Genomic DNA, 23,357 nt, shown 5'->3' on the forward strand with positions numbered 1-23,357 from the left:
AAATACAGCAACCCAATTAAAAATGCAATTAACACAAATTACAAACAATATATACACATGATAAAATATTATACAATGCCCATAAAGAATACTTATGGTTGTCTTATTCTAAGAATGGATAGCTTCTCGATTTACCCCAACATGTTTATCGTATTTCTTTTTAAACGTGTCAATTGTGTTACAATTTACTACCTCCGGGGGTAAGCTATTCCATTTATTAACAACCCTATTGGAGAAAAATTCCCTGCGACACCATAACCTTGCACTGTCCCTCACCAATCGATACTGGTGTCCCCTTGTAAAAGCAGTCGATTGGCGGAGTACTAAAAGTTCATGGTCCATCCTATCCATCCCATTGAAAATTTTGAACACTTCGATCATATCTCCTCGACACCTGCGTTCATCCAATGTAAACATATTCAAAAAATGAAGTCTTTCTTCATAACTCAAGCCCTGTGTGCCAATAAGGACACGCGTAGCTCTTCTCTGCACCCCTTCAACCAAGTCTATGTCCCTCTGTAGGTATGGTCTCCAAAACCTTACAGCATACTCCAGTCCAGGACGAACTAAGCCTCGAAAAAGCGGAAGAATGACTTTAGGAGAACGCGAAGAGACCTTTTTGAAAATGAGACCAAGCATTCTATTCGATTTTTTGACAACCGCTGAACAATGTTCAGAAAACTTAAGTCGCTCGTCAATGAGAATTCCCAAATCGGTGACTCTAGTTGCATCCGGGATAGTGACACCATTCAACTCGTAAGAGAACCGTGGGTTGTTCGAACCAAAATGAGCGACCATGCACTTATCTACGCTAAACGTCATGCTCCATTCATTTGCCCATGCTGCAATCTTGTTTAAGTTGGTCTGGAGCAACTCCCTATCGCTTTCATTTCCGATTACCCCCATTAGCTTCACATCATCTGCGAATTTGCTAGTAATTCCATCGATACCCTGATCGAGTTTGTCGATAAAAAGTGAAAAAAGTATGGGGCCAAGGACACTTCCCTGAGGAACTCCACTTGTGACGTCTGTCCAACCAGAGAATTCCCCGTTCACCATAACTCGTTGCGACCTATCTCTTAACCACGATTCTATCCAATTCAGCAAGTTGCCCCCTATTCCAATCTCGTGTAAACGCTTCAAGAGTTTGCCATGTTGGACCCGATCGAATGCCTTCAAATCAAGGTAAACAACGTCGACATTTTTGCTCTTACCCAAAGCCTTAGTCACGTAATCATAGAAGCAAAGGAGGTTAGTTACACATGACTTCCCCTTCCTGAACCCATGCTGATTATCCGACAATACATTATTCTCATCTATCCACTTCACAAACTGCCTTTTGATGATAATTTCCAAAATTTTCGAGAGGGAGCTCGTCAAACTCACTGGACTATAATTTGACACCACTTCTCTACTACCCTTCTTAAATATCGGAACAACGTTAGCCAGTTTCCAATCTCTCGGGACGATACCCTCACCAACACTACTCCTGTATATCTGTGCGACTGGCCCCAACAATTCATTAGCACCTTCCCTGAGAACCCTGGGATAGATATCATCTGGTCCAGGTGCTTTGCTTGCACATACATTTCTTAGAAGATTTAGGACCTCCACGTCTTCCACTTGAATATCGTTGAGCGTTTTATTACCCCATGCAACACCCGTATATCGAATATCATTATCTCCATTAAAAACCGACGCGAAAAAGTCATTGAAAGCACTACACATGCCTACATTGCTCTCTACTTTTGAGCCTCCTATCGAGAGGGGGCCAACTGTCCCCTTACATCCATTATTGACGTATCGAAAAAATGATTTTGGGTCAGAGCCAATGTTATCTGCCAACCTAGATTCAACTTGCTTTTTACTATCCCTTATCGCTTTCTTCAACAGTCTTCTTTTATCAGTAAACAATGAAAGGTCACCTCGTCCACTTTTATACTCTCTGAATGCTCTTTTCTTTTCAAGATAAAGGTTCCGCACGCTATCCGTGAACCATAGAGGGTGTGATGTACAAACACGCTTTTTTCGAACAAAGGGTATGACGTCGTGCAAAACAGAGGACAGCTTCGTACTAAATTCTTCCCATTGACTTACCACCCCTACTGATTCCAACCGGGAGGGGAACATTCTGGAGGGGAAACATAATTTTACTGCCCCTTGACTGTGAAATTTGATAATTTTGCAAAGAAATTTAATTGCCTTTTCTTAAATATACCATTCCATCAAAAATGCGGTTTGAGGCATTGCCCCCCACCCCTTGTTTTGGATCTGATCACGGTATGTAGTAACCCGGGCCGCAAGTACGAACGAAAATTTACTATCGCCCGGGGCCGGTATCCATTTTTTTAACGGAAAAAGAGTAAACTCAGCACCCTGGCACCCATGGCCCCCACAAGGGGTGGGCTGACAAGGCTCCAGCCCTGGGGCCCGGGAGGATTTTTTTTTTTTTTTTTTTTTTTTTCACGCTATAAATGCATCATAAAGAGGGCCCGTAAAAGATCCCAGCCTAGGGGCCCTGCTTCAGGATGTGGGGGCCATGCTGGCACCCTTCCTTGTTCAACACCCGTGGAACCAGACCCCGCCCTCTCCTATTGCGGTCATAACAGCGACTCGAGACAAAAACGTTTTAATAACTTTCGAGGTCTAAAAAGGGGATTTTTTTACACAACACCGATATTAAGTCAACAATCAGTATCGTGAACATGCTCTAAATTAAGTTACGGCCAGAAGCGGATAAAGGTCAGTTGTTGACTGCCCCGGGCATAAAAAAAATTAATATTAGGCCCCTTAAATTAGGAAAAAAGGTGTAAAGTAGGGGTCAGAAGCGTGCTCGGTGTGCCCACCGTTAAATCCGCCTCTATTTATGGCTCGCATGCACGTTAACTGAGTTTTTATCAGCCTGATGACCAATTTTCATCTGATTTGGAAACTCTTGTGTTAAACTAAAAGTTGAATTGCAGGATTCTGTGATCTTTTCATAAACAGTTCTCCTTTCAATCATACCTGGGTCTATGGTTTCTTGCTGAGATTTAAATCCAGTTAGAAAAATAATACAAAGTTTATTTCTAGATAGATCGTGATTTTTTTTATTGTAAGTAAATTCAAAATACTTGCGAGCTTCTTTAACCTTGGTCACTTACAAGAGTATTCTCCAAAGCATATTAATAATACACTTAATACATATTAATAGTATGCATCTTTAATACGCGCGCTTTGGTATTCTCCCACTGCACGTAAGTTAGTTTCTGCACAAGCTCTCTTAAATAGTCATTTCAAATATTAAAAAAAATCAACAAAAGTAACGTTAGAACAAACAACAAATGTAACTTGCTCAATGCTCCAAGAAAGGAATTCGGCCCTTAGGACTAAAACTTTTTAAAACAAATAAAACAAAGGATCAATTTTAAAATAAGATGAAAATGAAAAAACAAGTGAGCACGCGTGGGGAAATAAGAAAGAATGGTAGTGGGGGGGGGGGATTCTTTGTTGTAAGTACGCCTTTTACGCTATTTTTTTCTGACTGGCTTTTCCATAAAATGACTCTTTAACCAAGGAACTTTCTTTCCAAGCGCCTCGAAATCAAGTTATGCTGACGTCACACGGTATGCTCCCGGGAAGATAAGACACCTTCATGTATAGGGGTTCTATGGGAAGGGAGCTAACGATCGTAGTTCAATGAAGGGAGGGAGAAAATTAGCGACCTTGAACCTTTAAAAAAGCTCTTCCTTGAAGAAAAGAAAATCACTGTCAGCAGAACAGCGTGTGAGACCGAGGTTTTTTTGCTAAAAAAAAGTGGAAAAAGTGACCTGGGCCTGAAAATAAAAGTGACTAGTTTCTAAAAAAGTGACCCGTGCCGAGCCCTGCGATTACCTTTCAAGTCAGAAGAGTTAATTAGTTGAATCAAATTGAAACACTGCCAGTGAAAGCTCAACATTTAGCAAGAGACTCAAAATGATGAAGAGTTAGGTCCATTGCTGAGGAAATTGAAATTTGGTGAACCTTTAGGAGGGAAGGAAGCCGAGTAAACCATGCAGGACGGATGTATTATGCATGGCCAAAGAGTTTTCATTCACAAGAAATTTAGAAATCAAATTATTGATGAACTCTATATCAAGGCCATCTGGGCATTGCTAAAATGAAAGCAATTGCTCGATCCTAAGTCTACGGGAGGGACATTGATAGCGACAGAAAAAGCTGCTAAAAACTGTTCAGATTGCTCCAGATTCAAGTCTGAACCTGTGAAAGCAAGGGTACACCATTGGTAACACCCGAGTGCTCCGTGGAAGAGAATTCACGTAGATTTCACAGGTCCCATATTCAAGCATATGTTTTTGATCATAGTCGATGCTCATTCTAAATGGATGGAAGTATACTCGATTAAATCAACAAACACGTTCAAAATATTTGAATGCCTATGGGACTGTTTCTCTTGATTTGAACTGCCTTTGGTGTTAGTGAGTGACAATGGTCCTCAGTTTGCATCACACGAGTTTGAAATATTCATGAGGAATAACGGAATAAAGCACAAAACGTGTACTCCCTTCAAATCATCAAGCAACGGGTAGGCAGAGCAATACGTTCACACCTTAAAACAATCCCTTCGGGCGATGCAAAGATTTAACGGAATCATGTACCAAAAAGTGAGCACGTTTCTGTTGAATTACAGAAAAGCGCCAAATGCGACTACCATGCAAAGCCCAGGAATGTTATTCCTAAAAAGAGAAATCCGAACTAGAATAGACTTAGTCTTGCCAAATATCAAGAACAGTGTTCAAGAAAGGGTCAGAAATGAGGTCACAGACTTCTATGACCGAACTTTCGAGCCAGGAGATCGTGTGGCTGTGCGAGATTACAGATCAGCTAATAACAAGTGGAAGTTCGGAAATGTTCTCAACAAAAACAGAGTTCTACACTACACTGTAGATGTAAATGGAACTCTCTTCTGACGTCACATCAACAAGACGAGAGCAGCTGGCAATCAAGTTCAGTCAACCTTGGTGGTACCCTGAGTTCCAGGCAAACTTTCATCAAATTTTGTCGCTGCTGACTCTGAGGTACAGATTGCTCCAGAAGAACAGTTAACTCCGGCAGAGATCAGCAGTGATCTACCAACAGCAGCTAAGGCACCAGCGATGTCCAGCACTCTCGTTCCTTTGCGATGTTCCCAACAAACCAGGAAAGCTCCTTTCCTGTAGGATATTTAAATTAGCTGTGAGGAATATGGTGTCCTTATAAGAAATGACTAAAATAACCAAACTGATAAGAACATACAATGCCACCTAGTGTTGTGTAAAGGGAACTTGCGAGTTCCACCCCGAACATCAAGTAGATAAGATGTTTATATTCTGTTTCTTCTGCTTTATGAATTCTTATCTATATATGTATGTAATCTATCTATAAGTCTAACATAATAATAAATGCTCATAAAAATAAATACCCATGTGTTATCCACTCCGCTCACATAAGTGTTAGAAAAACACAGCAAATGCAGTAAATATGCCAGAGACAGAATTGACGGCTGTCTCATTGAATTTTGCATCCTTGCAAAAAAAATCTAAAACTTAAGCTTGCAAGTAGAGTGAATGTATAGGTAAAGAAACCGACCTCATTTTAAAAATAAATGTCATTGGTCACACAACAGGAACTGCAGTAGTTCAGGCCACTCATTTCCTCATGCTAAAAACCTATACAAGGACCTCTGTTATTATCATAACCGTTTTGGAGCTTCTTTCAAATGCAAAAACCCATGTTCTCTTTCTAAACGAAACGAGTAGCAGCCACTATTTGCACAGATGCAGGTGGTGGCGAAAATAAACATTTGAGTAAAAGCCATGCGTTACGGGTGTATGAAACACAAACAAATTGTAGTCACTTGATTGACACAAGAACTGATGTTTCATGTATAACACCAGAAAAAGATGGTCAAGGTGCCACTGATTTGGTATGTTTTGCCGCCAACCATTCCATCATAAAAATATATGGAAACCCTTTAACACCTATTTTTAGACTTGCATAGATCATTCAAATGTAACTGTGATTGACAAGGTATCTGTACCAATAATGGGTGCCCTTTCCTACAACACTGAGTGCGTGGTCTATTAGTAACCCTAAAAATCTCAATATTTGGGGCAATTCCAAGCCTTGCACTAAAGCCGTGGTGAAAACAATAGACATATTTTCTCTGTGTCACCGCTTCCCAAGAAAATATCCAGATACCACTAATCCAAAATCGATTTTAAGGAACTTACACATTCTACAGAGCATCATATCAAGACGACAGGACCACCTGTTCATTGCAAAATCAGACAATTGTATCCTAAAACATTTGATTTTGTCAAAAAAGAATTTGAATACATGTTAGAAACAGGCATTTGTAAGCCATCAAAAAGCCCCTGGGCTTTTACTTACATGTCGTAGATAAACCAGCTGGTGGTATATGTTTGGTGGTGATAAATTATAGGAAGTTAAATGCTCAAACAGACTTTGATGTTTGCTTTGTTTATGTTGATGACATTCTAGTAATTTCTAAGGATGCTGACAAGCACTCATCACTTAGAGTTGCTACTCAATTGCTTAAACCAGGCTCCCACTCAAAAAATGAGAAAAGGTTGGAAAATGCAGGACTAAAAAGTAGGATGGGGGAGGGTAACCCCCTTAGACAACATAATCATAGCATAATGGATAAAAAAACCCTTAAAAAAATTTTTTTTCAAAAAAAAAATTAATTTTGAATTAACTTTTTTTTCCTAGCACTATTTCAGTTTCCTATAAGATTGACTAAAGCCAAAACAAAATGACAAATGACTTGGTTGCAAAACCAATTTTTGGCCAAAACAATGCATTAGCAACCACTGATAATTCTTTGCTGTCTCTCCTCATATACAGGCTATTACATTCTTTTTGGAGTCTTCCAAAATGCAGAGCTTTTCAACTCTCTTCGACAAGGCACAGTAAATTTTGAAGACGTACGTTTTTTAAGAATGACGCTCCTTCGAGACCACTTTCAAAAGCATAGTGCAAAATATGTAACTTACAAGATACGGCCTAAATAAGGCAAGATGAACCAGATTGTTTTACTGCGTTGTTCATCATTTTTTAAATTTTACTGTTTTGTTCACATTTTACTGTTCAATGCCATTGTAATCATTTTTGACAAATGATTTTTGTCAAAAATCCATTTTTAGCTCTTTGCTGAGCACATTGTAAATATTGTTTATGCCTCTCTTCATGCCTTAAAAATACAGAAGACAACCGAATGCTATTGGGTAGCATCAGAATCACCAAACCTAGAATAGGCCTATGCATCCAACTGCTTTGAAATGGAAACTGTTGTCTCACCTATTTGCACCATAATTTTGAATTATGAACGTTACTGTCCACAAGACTATGAAGTAATAAATTATTTTTCCATCCAGACAGAAGTTTTCAATGACTACTATACTTGCTGAACCCTCAAACTAAGTAAATGAAAAATTAATCAACCAAATGGTCCACATACACACCCCCCTCTAAATTACCTTAAAAATGATACAATTTCTACTTCGGCAAAATCATTAATTGCATTCTCCAACATTTGTAATATTTGGCAATATATCAATGATTTCCTGCTCAATCAAAATCAATTACACAAATTTTGTAGATAGGATTTGGTAAAAAAGTAAGAAAAGTAAGACAAAAACTAGAAAGTAGGACAAAACAGAGAAAGTGGGACATTTTACCGAAAAGTAGGACGAGTGGGAGCCCTGAATATGGTATCAAACTTAATGCCTCTAAATGTGAGTTAGATCTTAAAGAATTGACATTCTTCAGAAATGCCATTGATGCACTATAACACATCAAATACACGAAATTTCAGAAAAGGATGCATAAAACTTTTTGTTCTGGGAGGTGGGAGGGACGGGGGGTCTAGTGTCTTGGGCTCTAGACTAAAGGGGGCACCAAATTCACCCTTTATAACTGCTTCTTCTACATTGCATGAGTGTGCCAAAATGTGTGCTTGTCCCATTTGAGGAAGTATCTAGTTGCGGCACTAGATAGATGGCACCACCTACTGAACACAAAACACGCCAAATGCTGGGCACACACACACATAAGCACACTGTTAAGTTTCTCCAACACAAATCTGACGTAGCTACCATATTCAAGTGTGAAAATATGTGGCAGTTAAATGGCGACAGATCAGAGTGGTAGACCATCAAGGAGGGAAAAAATCTTTTTACCAGTCAAACCAAAGGGAATCGGAATAGGGAATCAGAAGATTTGTGTCTGTGAGGGGAGAGAGAATTTAATTTGCTTTAAATTTGATCAGAAGATATTTAAAGTGACAAGATTTTTTTACGAAATATAAAATCAATCAGAAGGGAATTTATAGATTGATTTATTAGTAAATATATAAATTGTGCCTCCAACTGTTAATTAAAGTGGATCCTGCTTATAATCTTTTTTAAAAAACTGTTATAAAAACGTTGTAAACAGGAAAACACTTTACACGGGAAATCTTAATGAGAATTACTTATTGTTAGGGCCACGAAAATAAGTTCTACTAAGTGGGCAAACATTCTAAATGAGAGAAATGTTATAAGCGGGATCAACTGCATATTTGTATTAGATTTATTACATCTGCGGAATTCCATACATTAAACTCACAGTGCTAATAAGCATTTTTGCAAGCTTTTCCTACTTGGACACAATGAAAGTAACTGAACCTTTTGATAGAACATGTTTTTAGAAATGAATTACTTGATTCTTGGATACCTTCTTCTACCCAAAACATGGCCCATTGCTCAGTCTCAACGAAAAAATATAAGCAGGTGATCAAAGACCTGGGGCATGCTAGAAGAAAATTCATAGAGGTACCAGTGAATTATGTGTCGGAAATAATTTTTTTCAAGATAAATGTTTTTGGGAGGGACCCATTGTCATTCAAACAAAAACCCAGATTTTCCGAATAACCAGATCCCAGATAAATCAGAATACAGCGGCATCTTTGAGAAGGCCTAGGCATATACAAGAGCAATGGCAAATAAATGGGTGAAAATAAAACAATAAACCACTCATGGCCCAGTTTGGCGGATGCCAGGTTCCGACGGTTGCAAAACACTGCACTAGATCAACCAAGGGCCCTTCTGAAAGACAGATTTCACATATTCCTTCTCTTATATTCACCTTTTTTGAAGTCCAATATTCATGGCCCCCACAAGGGGTGAGCTGACAAGGCTCCAGCCCTGGGGCCCGGGAGGATTTTAATCATTTTTTTGTTTTTTCACGGTATAAATTCATCATAAAGGGGGTCCCATGAAAGTCTGGTCGGGGGGCCGTAAAAGATCCCAGCCTAGGGGCCCTGCTTCTGGATGTGGGGGGCCATGCCAATGTTAGATGCTTGTTGTTTGCTCTATCATCATGCCTAGGTGTTGGTATAGATTGCAAGTTTTTCACCGAATTCCAATGGTCATTTGCCTCCCTTGCGTAATTCATGGGTCATCAACAGCTTCCCAAAAAGTTTGGCATATATTTTCACCATATAAAAGAACCCCCTTTAAAGCATAAATAGGTGAACAAATGAATAATTTCAGCTCGCCACAATACTCCTAGGAACCACGATGCACACTTTTGGAAACACTGTGCTACTCATTTAAATTCGGTCTAAATGTTGTGTCTTAACACAATTGATTGGGGAACGAGTCTATTGTCGGTCTTCTCTTGAAGTCTCTCGTTCTGTCGCATGCATATACTGTACGATTTTATCACTCGCTAATATTAGTCTGTAAAGATCGAAGTGGCCAAAAAATTAAAATAATAAAAGGATTATAATTTTAAAAAAGTTTTCTTCCTTCACACAGTGGAGGAGAAATTTGTGCCCTTTCACCTGGCCCCAACAAGAATGGAGCCGACAGGGCTGCAGCCGTAAGGCCCAGGACAATCACCATTATTGTTTTTTCATGCCATAAATTCACTACAGATCTTCCACCCAGTGCAAAGTCTGGCTTGAGGACCCGCCAAAAATCCAACAGCCCTGCTCCACAATGTGGGGGGAAAGTCATGTCCTTTCTAGGGAAAACAAATATTAATTAAGACACCACCAGCAGAAAAATATCTGCTGGTGTTGCTAAAGCAATACCAATCATTTGAATGGTATTGCTGAGCAATACCAATCACCACACATTTGAACATAGCTCAAATATTTCACTGAAAGTGCTTTTTTTTTTTAATTAAAATTTTTGAAGAAATATCCGTGGGACCCTTTCCTTGTAAGGAGTTGCATTGCTGTAGCTCGTTTTGTTTACAAGTCATTTCAGGTCCAAGGGACTTTCTCATATACCCTTATATGTCCATTAAGCATGAGAATAAAATAAGCATCATAGAATCTCAATTCCACAAAGGTAGTCACAGCAATAGACTTGAGACAGTACGTTTCATCGCTGATTTCAGACGGATCTCAATCCTTTGAGTGGCATTGACAAGATATCTCGCCGCCTATATATTCTGTAAAGTTAACCCCTCTCTCAAAGGAACACTTTCCCTATCAATTCCAATGGTTCACTTACTTTTGTTGACCACGGCTCCCTTGCCTAATTCATGATTCGTCAGCGGCTCTTCAAGAGAGATTAATAGATATTTTCACGTATAAAAGAACTTCTTCAAAGCATAAACAAATCAATATCTCAAGCTCGCCACGACACCACACATAAAGGTTGGCAATGCCCCTAGAAACAGCGACGTACACTTTGAAAAAGCTGTTATATACCCATTACTTTTTCATTACTTTATATACTCATTTACTGCTGAAAATCATAAGGAAGCTTATTGCAATTATGCCGTGTAAAGGGTTAAAAGGCATAAATCAATAGTCTAATCGATTTAGTTAAAAAGTACAAAAAAAGAAAGTGGCTGAGAACATAGAACTTGTCAAATAAAACAAAAAATAATAATAAATGCAATAATGGAATAGCTTTGTTATCTGAAGTTGGAACCGCAAAAAATATCATACTACAGAATCGTTTATTCCTGTGCTATTATCAAAATTAAAATTCAAAGCTCAATGTAAGTTTAAATAAATAAATACAGACACAGAAACATGTATTTAAGAAAAACATCCTAGTGAAATGAGATGCTGTACATTGAGATTCAAAGACGAAGGAGAAATGGTTCGACGTTTGTTTTTCTATTTTTCACGACTTCTGGCAGTGTGAGGGATAATTTGTGAAGGAAAAAAATACATAAATGACTTCAAATAAAAAGAAAAGATACATAACGTTTTTAATTATCACCATGAAGTTATCGTCTAAAACAGTGTTTCTCAACCGCTGGGCCGTTATATTCATTACACTTTCATTTTTCAAGCATTTCCACGAATAACTATTTGGTTTATTTCACTATTATGGTACATATTATTTTAATTTCTCAGTCTAAAAATAATACAAGGGGAAAGATGATAAACCCTTCTAGAGTTCCAGATCAAAGGCTTCCAGCCGCAATTATAAATTATAAGAATTTGGAGGATCCCTCTTCCCCTTATCGCAGTGAAAATCCTTCGTTTTGTTGCAAGGCCCAAAGGAAAGGAAACATGTCTCTGTGGTCTCTTCTGAACAGCACGTTGCAAGGCTTCCCAGATATGTTCAATAATGTTCATGTCTGGGGATTTTGGTGGCCAGCGGAAGTGTCTAAAGTCAGAAGAGTGTTCCTGGAGCCACTTCGTAGCAATTCTGGACGTGTGGGGTGTCGCATTGTCCTGCTGAAATTGTCCAAGTCGGTCAGAATGCACAATGGACATAAATGGGTGTAGGTGATCAGACAGGATGCTTACATACCTGTCACCTGTCAGAGTCGTATCTAGACGTATCATAGGTCCCATATCACGCCAACTGCACAAGCCCCATACCGACGCAGAGCCTCCACCAGCTTGAACAGTCCCCTGTTGACATGTAGGGTACATGGATTCGTGAGGTTGTCTCCATACCCGTACAGGTCCATCAGCTCGAAGCAATTGGAGCCGACACTCGTCAGACCAGGCAACGTGTTTCCAGTCCTCAACAGTCCAATGTCTGTGTTGTCGGGCCCAGGCGAGGCGTAAAGCTTTGTGTCGTGCAGTCATCAAGGGTATACGAGTGGGCCTTCGGCTCCAAAAACCCATATCAATGATGTTTCGTTGAATGGTTCGCACGCTGACACTTGTTGATGGCCCAGCATTGAAATCTGCAGCAATTTGCGGAAGGGTTGCACGTCTGTCACGTTTAATGATTCTCGTCAGCCATCGTTGGTGCCGTTCTTGCATTATCTTTTTCCGGCCGCAGCGATGTCGTAGATTTAATTTTTTACCGGATTCCTGATATTCACGGTACAATCGTGAAATGGTCGTACGTAAAAATCCAAATTTCATCGCTACCTCGGAGATGCTATGTCCCATCTCTCGTGCGCCGAATATAACACCACGTTCAAACTCATTTAAATCTCGATAACCTGCCATTGTAGCAGCAGTAACCGATCTAACAACTACGCCAGACACTTGTTGTGTTATATAGGCGTTGCCGACCGCAGTGCCGTACTCTGATTGGTTCCATATCTCTTTATTTGCATATGCATGCCTGGACCAGTTTTTTTTCGCTCTTCAGTTTATATATATATATAACTACAAACCGAGCCTGTATGCAGAGTCATTTCGTCATATCAGTTGCTCTCAACTGATCCAGGAGGAAGGTTCACTCGCTGTTACACCTTCGTACCAAATGTGAGGAACCCTGGAGCAACTAACAGTCATGCCAAAGAGATGAAGCCCAGTAGCAGTCTCTTGCAGTCCAGTCAGAGAATCAGGGATGCCGGAAGTCAGAAATGATTGGTGTTGCTCAAAGTATGCGTGACATTTCTCTGTACAGGCCATAATATTTACATATATTTTCGCCTGACCATATGTCCTTTTTTGAAGTAGTGTCCCGTTTTTTTCGAATCTAATTGATTTTAGCGATGACCTGTTTTTCAACCTACTTTTTGCAGTAGTGGCAAGATTTTTACTACAGTAAAATGTAACAAACCTATGCAGGAAGGGTATAGGGGTCCCGTGTCTGCCCCAAGACCAGTCTGTTTTAATGAGTGGGCCTACCTGGGCACAGCCCGGGAGCCTCAAGAGAACGCCGGTCTCACAAAAATGAGAACCAGTTAAAATTTTCGAAAATTTTCCAGGTGGGATCTCAAAAAAATCACTTGGCCCTGGGGCCCATGATGCTCTAAAGACAGCCCTGCCCAAGATAATAAAAAATTTAAATTATTTTTTTCAATAAATTAAAATATTGAAAGAAAATTCCTTTATGTGCTATATTTTTCAATTTCTGTTAACTTAAAATGTTTTTTGAAGATAGTGAATTTAAAATGTCTCTGGACAGAGTCCCCCTCATAATATTCACATAAAACTGTGAAATTCTATTATAAACCGATTAAGTGGTGGAAAATGGGTTTAATCATCAATCAATGATGGTTTTGATCATCAATTCTTTAAAACCATGCTAATGAGCATTCTGAAATGGAATAGTTCTATTGTATGTATTTTACAGTTTTTAATCAATGATTGGATTGTTGATGATTTAGTTGAATTCGCGTTTCAAGTTCGCCGATAATTTAAATTGACAACCATCACTACACAGTCACGTTGCGGGTCATTTGAGTAAAGTGGTTCAGAATATTGGGGAAGCTTAAATTGAAAACAGAAAGTGATACAAATACATAATGCAGGGGTGGATTTTAGTCTTTTTTTTTTTTGTTTTTCACGCTATAAATTTATCATAAATGGGCCCGTGAAAGATCCCAGCCTAGGGATCCCTGCTTTAGGATGTGGGGGTTATGTCCGTGGCATAACGGATTTACGGATCACTTGAGTGATGCTTTGCACAGTTCCAGGGCACTTAAGCAGCCCGGACACATTTCCTGAGCACTTGAAGGATCCGTGAAGCATTTAGAGATCTCTGTAGGGAGAATGTTAGTTCAGGCGCCCACAATACATCCAAAGGTTTTTCCGTTTTTGACGGACAGAGTAAGATGCCATTAAAAATATTTCATATTTTCATAAAGGGTGGTTGATGACATAAGCATCATCCAAACCCCCCTTGTCATCTAAAGTCAGCAAATTGGGAACCCCGCCCCCATCGATGCTGATGTAATACTTGAATTACCCTTTAGCTAAGGGGCCCGGTGCGTCTCTATAGTTTCGGACATGAAAAATATTTGCCCGATTTTATATATTTGGGGGTAGGAATAGCAAGGGCGTAGTGAGGGGGGGGGGACTTGGGGGCCTGGTCCCCTCCCGAAATGACCGAAAAAAGGGAAAAAAATGGCCAAATCTAATCCTTTGGTTCCCCCCAAAAAAAATTCTGGCTACGCCCCTGAGGAATCGGCATCCATTATTTCAAAATATACAAAAATGCTGTGAAATATCCATACATAAAATGTTAAATACAAAATTCAATATATTAACACAAAAACTAGCGAAAATTCAACACTGAAGGTAATTTTGAACTAATGAAAGAAAATAAAAAATCCTGAAATTGATAAAAATTTTGGACTTGATGAATCAAAAATAATTGAAAGAAACAATTCCTACAACAATAAAAATTCAGAATTTGCAGGGGAAAAATTTTTCAGAATTGCTGAAAGAAATAATTCCAGAATTGATGAAACCTCAGAATTAATGCAAGAAGTAATTTCAGAATTCATGACAGCCTCAAATAGTTTACCGTGTGTGCGGGGGCCCACAAAGTATGGTGCCCAGTGCGACCACTCCTGTCGCACATTCCTAAGAGCGGCTCTCACTTTCACAGTGGAAATCACTTTTCCTCATTTCTCTGTGACACCCGTTTGTCAGTAAATATCTGTTGTTTAAATTTTGTTGCCTGGACTATGCCCTCACATCCCGTTGGCTTATATTTTTGGCGGCCCGAAACAGAAGCGGATTTAAGGGCACGCACACACCATGGGACACGTAAAACCCAAACGTAACACTTTTTTTATAATTTAAGGGGCCCTGTATTTACTTTTGCGTCCGGGCCTCAACTGACTTTAATCCGCATCTGCCCCCCCCCCCCACCAAGCAAAACTTTCCACGGGCTCTAGTGTAGTGAATTTACAGCTTGAAAAAATCCCAAAAAATTATGGTAATTGTCCCAGCCCCCAAGGCTGTTCCATGGGCCTGGGCAAATTTGTGATTACTACTATCTGACATAAATAGTTCAATCTTACACGAACAGCAGGGAATGGTTCGATTCTCTAGATGCAGCTGGTCATCTGACAGACATTGAGCGGGAAAAAAATTACACACCATAGGAAGTCCAGCCAGGGCAGCAAATTTCATTCTGAAATTTCGCCTTCAACATTAAGCAAGGGTCCCACGAGAGTGGTCTGGAGCCCTCTTGGTAAGATAATTAAGGTTAAAAGTCTAAAAATAATAAAAGTCTTTGTTGAACATAAACTGCAAAAACCACAGCCGACGTGAACCCTGGAGTGAATGCATCGCTACTTGTTCGGTTTCTAACAAAGGAAGACGCTTGATGGGAGAAAAAATTCGGGGAATGTGTAATAGGTTCAGTATGTAAAGCTGTAGGACAATCTCTTTTATCTTCACCCTCTATCTTTTTTTGCACCTTATTTCTTGTTTGGAAATTTTTATCCATATTTGTAGTTGCAGTTATACTTTTTTCAGGCGACCGTACGGAGCAGTTTGCTGAAGGTCAGAGGAAATCCAGATGTTCTTCTTGTTTCAGAAGCGGATTCATGTCCGAGGAAGGGAAGGGGCAATTGCAGTGTTTGAAGATCCTCACTCATTTTTATTCCTCTGATAACAGGCGGCAACATACATTCACTAACGAATAACATGTTGTTGTTAAGCTGATTTTTTTTTTACCATTTGCATCCCGAGGGAGTTTGCACTACTTTTTTCCCTTAAAGCAGGTAAGAAAAAAAGCATATGCAATAACACAGTGTCTGCCTCGCATTTGACAAAGACCTCCCCATTATCCCTTGGGTTGTGTAGATACTGTGTATACAAATACTTCTCCCAACTTGAGCCCTGGGTGGTCCAGCAACACCGTTATTTCTCAGCTAGTGCATTCTAATAGTTTGCCGTCCACCTGTCTGCTCAAAATTCGAGTTTAACAAAAAAAAGTGACAGTCAAAACACCCTTTACTGTTTCATTATACCGAACTCATAACTGCTGATGTGCTCTGCTGATGGCATGAGAACTCGACTAGATAACACTATTGCAATACCGGGAAGTAGAAGGGAGTGTTCGGTTGAAGCTTTTCTTTTCCATGGTTATGGTAACAGCAGTTGAGCCCCGTGTGAATTCAAAAAATTAACCTAAGTTGGAGGTACCCTTCGTGCGTATTTCTTAGAAAACGCTTTTCCCACAAAGTATTGTCTTACCATGAAAGTTATGAATTAAATTTCCGATTGTATTAGGCCACTGCAGTGTGTGTGTAAAACATTGACAGGAGTAATGTAATAATGTGCACATAAATACTGTGTATATACACTGCTGGCCACCGTAAATGCAACACCCTGAAGGAAGCAATCAAATAATATGAAATTTACAACATGCATTAGCGGAGGTGAGATATGCAAATGATTAGAATTTCAGCGCAGACGCACATCACGCGCGCCTGTGGCGCCACTTCAAAGCGCTATTTAAGGCTTGGAGATTTCGACGATTTGAAGTACGGCAATTGTGTTTTTCTTGTGGTTTTTTCAAAAAAAACGATCAATTATGCCTCGTAGAAAACAGAGATAATCTTTTGATCAAGTATCCGAGTTCGACAGAGGAAGGATAGTGGCCTACCGAGATTGTGGATTATCTTTCAGGGAAATCGGTAGTCGTGTTGGACGAAACCAAACAACTGTAATGCGGATATGGGATCGTTGGACGCAGGAGGGTACGACGGACCGACGTGTTCGATCGCATCCACCTCAGTGCACCACTTCACGTGATGACAGGCGTATTGTGCGTATGGCAGTGACGGATCACTCAGCCACATCACGAACCATAGCACAGCACATTCAGTCTGTACCGCATCATTCAGTGTCTGCGCGTACCATTCGACGCCGTTTACAGCAGAGTGGTCTGTCCGCAAGACGTCCATTGCTTCGTCTACCCTTGACGCAGAACCACAGACGTCTCCGCCGCCAATGGTGCGATGAAAGAAGGATGTGGACAGCACAATGGAATGAAATTGTCTTTACTGACGAGTCACGCTTCTGTCTGCAACACCACGATGGTCGTGGAAGAAGCTTATTCCCCTTTGAAGTTATGCAGCTCGGCAAGTAGCACAGATGTTTTTCCAGTCTCCAAGGAACGTGGAATACAGAGTTTTCTCATGGCTATTGTCTTCAGGTCATTTTCTGTGGTGCTGACAATGGCAAACCGTGAACAGGTAAACAACAGGGTCATCTGGTTGTCAACAGAGAGAGCCCTGAAGCAGCAGGATATTTTCGGGGAAAAGGGACGGAGAGTATGGAAAAACATTCCCCACCCTTGCTGTATTGCTTGGGTCTCATGAAGACGAATACTCAAAAATACAAAAAGAAAAAAAAAAATACAATTAAAAATACTAGTTTTGAGGGGGAGGGAAGGACCAGAGATCCTTTCCTTTGGACCTTGCAACAAAACGAAGGATTTTCACTGCGATATGGGGAAGAGGGATCCTCCAAATTCTTATAATTTATAATTGCGGCTGGAAGCCTTTGATCTGGAACTCTAGAAGGGTTTATCATCTTTCCCCTTGTATTATTTTTAGACTGAGAAATTAAAATAATATGTACCATAATAGTGAAATAAACCAAATAGTTATTCGTGGAAATGCTTGAAAAATGAAAGTGTAATGAATATAACGGCCCAGCGGTTGAGAAACACTGTTTTAGACGATAACTTCATGGTGATAATTAAAAACGTTATGTATCTTTTCTTTTTATTTGAAGTCATTTATGTATTTTTTTCCTTCACAAATTATCCCTCACACTGCCAGAAGTCGTGAAAAATAGAAAAACAAACGTCGAACCATTTCTCCTTCGTCTTTGAATCTCAATGTACAGCATCTCATTTCACTAGGATGTTTTTCTTAAATACATGTTTCTGTGTCTGTATTTATTTATTTAAACTTACATTGAGCTTTGAATTTTAATTTTGATAATAGCACAGGAATAAACGATTCTGTAGTATGATATTTTTTGCGGTTCCAACTTCAGATAACAAAGCTATTCCATTATTGCATTTATTATTTTTTTTTGTTTTATTTGACAAGTTCTATGTTCTCAGCCACTTTCTTTTTTTGTACTTTTTAACTAAATCGATTAGACTATTGATTTATGCCTTTTAACCCTTTACACGGCATAATTGCAATAAGCTTCCTTATGATTTTCAGCAGTAAATGAGTATATAAAGTAATGAAAAAGTAATGGGTATATAACAGCTTTTTCAAAGTGTACGTCGCTGTTTCTAGGGGCATTGCCAACCTTTATGTGGGGTGTCGTGGAAAAAATAAATTTTTAATTCAAATACTCACACGGTCTCAAAATTATTTGACTCTTGATTAAAAAAAATGTTTGTTTCCCATATTTGTTTTTAAAAAAAATAAAAATAATGACTCGGAATATGCTGAAGGCAAAAAATAGGCAAAGAATAAATAAATTATTCAACGGATTACGAACAGTGAGAGAGAAAGAGAAAAAAAAAGAAAAAGGAATCTTATCTTCCTTTTACACGTACCCGAAGCGTTCGTACGGGAACAAGAAAACTGACTCATCAATATGGGGATGATATCTTTGATTATCTGAATCATTAGGTCTGATGTTCTCTCACAAAAGAAAGAATATATTATTCAAAAGAACATACATTTTCTCGTTCAATTTAATTCGGAATTTCCCAAAATTTTACAGGAAGAATCAGAAAAATTCAAGGAATTTGTTGTTGAGCTCAAAAGATTGAGATGTCAAAGCAAAGCATTCAATATTTAGGATTTCCCGACAAACACATACAGTGTGATGCATAAAGAGTGTGTGTTCACTCTACACAAACAATAGGTAGTTCAGATTTTGGACATTTTAGAATATCGGACGGAATGATAACACAAGAAAAAAAATATATATAGACAACCACAAGATTCATCCCAGCCTTCCACAATAAAATAAAGACAGAAGCTTAATAATTATTCACACGACAAACACAATCATCTCTACACCTAGCAAATTACACTTATTTGACATGACTATTCTAGGTTAAAAATATGGCTGACTTGTTTGTCACGGGGGGGGGGGGGGGGAGTGTCCTACTTTTCCCACCCTGACAGTGAACACTGCTTTAGGGGGAATATTACAGATGTTCAAAGGGCCAAACAAGAAAATAAAAAAAAAAGTTATTTTTTGTTCTTCCAGTCTAAATAGCTTTTTTGCCTCACCCATATTATGTCTGCCCGAATGTAGGGAGGCTACACATTTTTCTTTTCTCTTGCTACTCACCCATCCATTCTTTCAGGGCAAAAAAAGAATGAATAAAACCTGAGAGAGAGAGAGATGAAAAAATACCACTTGAATACCACAGCTTCTCCAAAGCCTAGATTTTAAGGGGGGAAAAAAATTTGAAAAAATCTCTGGAGAATCAAATAAAATCCATGACCTTCACTCATATTTTGTGACTTTTCTGGACTTCTGCGACCTTTTCCTCATTCTGTGACTTTTTTGCGATGATAGATACCCTGGGTTTTTAACAATTGGCTGTTGTGAAGATGAATTTTTGGAAAAAATTCAACTGCCTTTGTGTGGAATCGAACCCCAACCTTTCACATTCCAGGTGAACACCCTGGACTAGAAAGAATTTCTCAATCTTTCCTTGGAGCTTGTGTACACTGAAAAGGACATTTACCAACAAAGTGAAAGGACGTTGGTTTGATTCCTCGAAAAGGCAGTTGAATTTTCTCTTTTTCCAAAAATTCATCTTCGCAACGGCCAGTTGTTAAAAACCCTGTATGGATAGCTGAGAGTAACGTCATCCTTTCATAATCAGAAGTAGCTTCGGTCCTATTTACCATGGATTACAGAGACTCAACTGTATCTACTTGACACAAATCAATAATTGAAATTGTGAGTTACAAAATCAGCCAAGATAATGTTTTCTTGATACATGATATTTACAAATATCATATATATATATATATACACACACTGCTGGCCACCGTAAATGCAACACCCTGAAGGAAGCATGCAAATAATATGAAATTTACAACATGCATTAACGGAGGTGAGATATGCAAATGATTAGAATTTCAGCGCAGACGCACATCACGCGCGCCTGTGGCGCCACTTCAAAGCGCTATTTAAGGCTTGGAGATTTCGACGATTTGAAGTACGGCAATTGTGTTTTTCTTGTGGTTTTTTGAAAAAAACGATCAATTATGCCTCGTAGAAAACAGCGATCATCTTTTGATCAAGTATCCGAGTTCGACAGAGGAAGGATAGTGGCCTACCGAGATTGTGGATTATCTTTCAGGGAAATCGGTAGTCGTGTTGGACGAAACCAAACAACTGTAATGCGGATATGTGATCGTTGGATGCAGGAGGGTACGACGGACCGACGTGTTCGATCGCATCCACCTCAGTGCACCACTTCACGTGATGACAGGCGTATTGTGCGTATGGCAGTGACGGATCGCTCAGCCACATCACGAACCATAGCACAGCACATTCAGTCTGTACCGCATCATCCAGTGTCTGCGCGTACCATTCGACGCCATTTACAGCAGAGTGGTCTGTCCGCAAGACGTCCATTGCTTCGTCTACCCTTGACGCAGAACCACAGACGTCTCCGCCACCAATGGTGCGATGAAAGAAGGATGTGGACGGCACAATGGAATGATATTGTCTTTACTGACGAGTCACGCTTCTGTCTGCAACACCACGATGGTCGGATTCGAGTCTGGAGACACCGTGGAGAGAGGATGCTGAACAGCTGCATTATGCACCGCCACACTGGTCCTGCACCGGGTATTATGGTATGGGGCGGTATTGGATATCACTCTCGCACTCCTCTAGTACGCATTGCCGGTACTTTAAAAAGCCAGCGCTACATCTCCGAGGTGTTGGAGTCAGTTGTCCTTCCTTACCTTCAGGGCTTGCCCACAGCCATATTTCAACAGGATAATGCGCGACCACACGGGGCATGCATTGTCCGAAGGTTCTTCGTCAATTGCCAGATTGAATTGCTTCCCTGGCCTGCTTGCTCTCCGGATCTTTCGCAGATGGAAAACATGTGGTCCATGGTTGCTCAACGATTGACCCAGATTACATCCCCAGCTGCCACACCAGATCAACTTTGGCAACGCGTGGAAGCTGCTTGGTCTGCTGTACCCCAAGAACACATCCAAAGTCTCTTTGAATCAATGCCGAGGCGTATGGCAGCGGTGATCTCCAACAATGGCGGCTACTCTGGCTACTGATTTTGGCAGGAACCACACTTCACAGAAGTCTATAAATTTAATCATTTGATGCTTGGTCAACATGTTATCTACAAAATAAATATTGTTGCGATATCTCTTGTCTTTCTTGGTGTTGCAATTTGGGTGGCCAGCAGTGTATATATTGTTCCGGATAATTTTCCACAAGACTTCGGGATTGCAAAAACAAGAAGCGGTTCGACGGACAAACACAGATTTATTTACAGAACAGCAATTTACACGTATTTACAAGCTAATGAGAGAGCTAACAACTTTCTCGTTAAGTTTAAACACAACTGACTTCAGCAATAGAGTCTCTTTTAGCCTGCCTAGCCTCTCTCAGTCTCTCTGAGTCTGCCATCTTGTGAGCGCCACGGTATTTATAACCCAGATAGAAACTTTGAGAAAAAGAACATTCCACACAATTCTATTTCACAGTTTCCTAGTCGGCGGCGCTACCATATGGAGGGGCGGGACTTTCTAGATTTTTCTCTACACGCCCTGCCAGTTCTCCGCCAATCGCATGTCTCTGCGCTTAGACCGAAACCGGTATCATTGATATTTCTATCGAACAAATCACGCCATCTATCGTCGAAAGTTCGTAACAATATATACACATATAGTATATATGCTATTATAATATTCAGGTAAATAATTTTAAATATCTTTTAAATTTGATTTTTTTTGTTTTTGTTTGCAATGTTATCACAATTTGTTTCCTTGCTATCACTTTTGCGTTCTGTCAACTGCAAATTCTGTATCACAATTTACTAACTTCAGACACTATGACTTTAAATATAAAAGGAACAAAAAAAAAAGAATAAGCATAAAAGATGTCAGTGTAATTAAGATACATAACTTACTCAAATAGAAGGTGTCGAATAGTTATAGCTGCAATCAGCTTTTCCCCATGCTCACATAACACACTTTTTGTCAAAATCAATTCACCTTCCAAACTAAAAGATCCCAGCTAAAACAAAAAAATAAAAATATGTAAAATAAATTCTGATGGTTTTTTTAAGTATTATAATCTGCTGAATATGTTATATAATGCAAGGAAAATATCGTAATTGAATGTGAATGCATTGATATAGATAGGCCAACTTTCTATTCATTCCTTTATAGACTCTAGAGCAGCAGTTCTGAACCTTTTTTGACTCGCGGAGCCCTTTTAAGTAAAAAAAGTCTATGGCAGAGAACTGTAGACAAATTTTTTAATTATTCATCAAAGTTACTGATTTACTTTTACTATTTAAAAATATTAACAATTATTTTTTTAAATTTCAGTCTTTTTTTAATTTTCTTCGAGCAGCCGTGGAGCCCCTGCAGAGTGCACAAAGAGCCCCAAGGGCTCCAAAGAGGACCAATTGAGAACTGCTGGACTAGAGAATATTTAAATATATTTAGTAAACACATGACCACCTTCTTCTATGGAAAAGCTTCTCACTACGGAACTGATCTCTTTAAAGGGAAGTGTTTATGGAAAGTTTGCAGCGCTGCTAGTCTTGCACAATTTTTTTATTTTTATTGTTTTTTATGCCACTCACTAGCTAGGCATTATCTAGTGTGTTCTTGTATTGGAGTACAGTCTGGCTCCAACTGTCGACCGAACATGTCGTAAAAATCTCTCTCTTCTATTAAATAACTTAAAAAAGAAAAGGAGTCATGACTCTATATGTTTCCGAAATAACGAGACATCCACCAGCACTAGCATCACCACAGTACTGCTGACCTGTACAAAGCAGATGTTTCACAGCCACAAACGCGCAGACGATAACAAGTACTCTTTCTCACTTCGTAATGTGACTTGCTGCCTTTTTTCTTTTTTTCCCCCGTGTGTGGTGCGTTTGCTGACTGATTGAGAGGGCATCTCCTCAATTCTCTTCCTGGATTGTGCT

The 23,357-nt window shown here is 39.5% G+C and overlaps 1 protein-coding gene across 1 annotated transcript in view; it reads right to left on the minus strand.

Annotated features, from left to right (window-relative positions):
- LOC149074100 (nuclear pore complex protein Nup133-like) overlaps positions 1-23,357 on the minus strand; it is a 254,535-nt gene that overhangs the window by 168,343 nt on the left and 62,835 nt on the right. Inside the window, exon 9 of the mRNA XM_089247323.1 lies at positions 22,323-22,429. Coding sequence (XP_089103449.1) covers positions 22,323-22,429 — 107 coding nt within the window. The remainder of the gene's footprint in view (positions 1-22,322; positions 22,430-23,357) is intronic.

The sequence above is a fragment of the Pholcus phalangioides genome, unplaced genomic scaffold (assembly GCF_987345545.1).
Source record: "Pholcus phalangioides strain wild (caught in Gottingen) unplaced genomic scaffold, Ppha-v1.0 ptg000017l_1, whole genome shotgun sequence".
NCBI lineage: Eukaryota > Metazoa > Arthropoda > Arachnida > Araneae > Pholcidae > Pholcus > Pholcus phalangioides.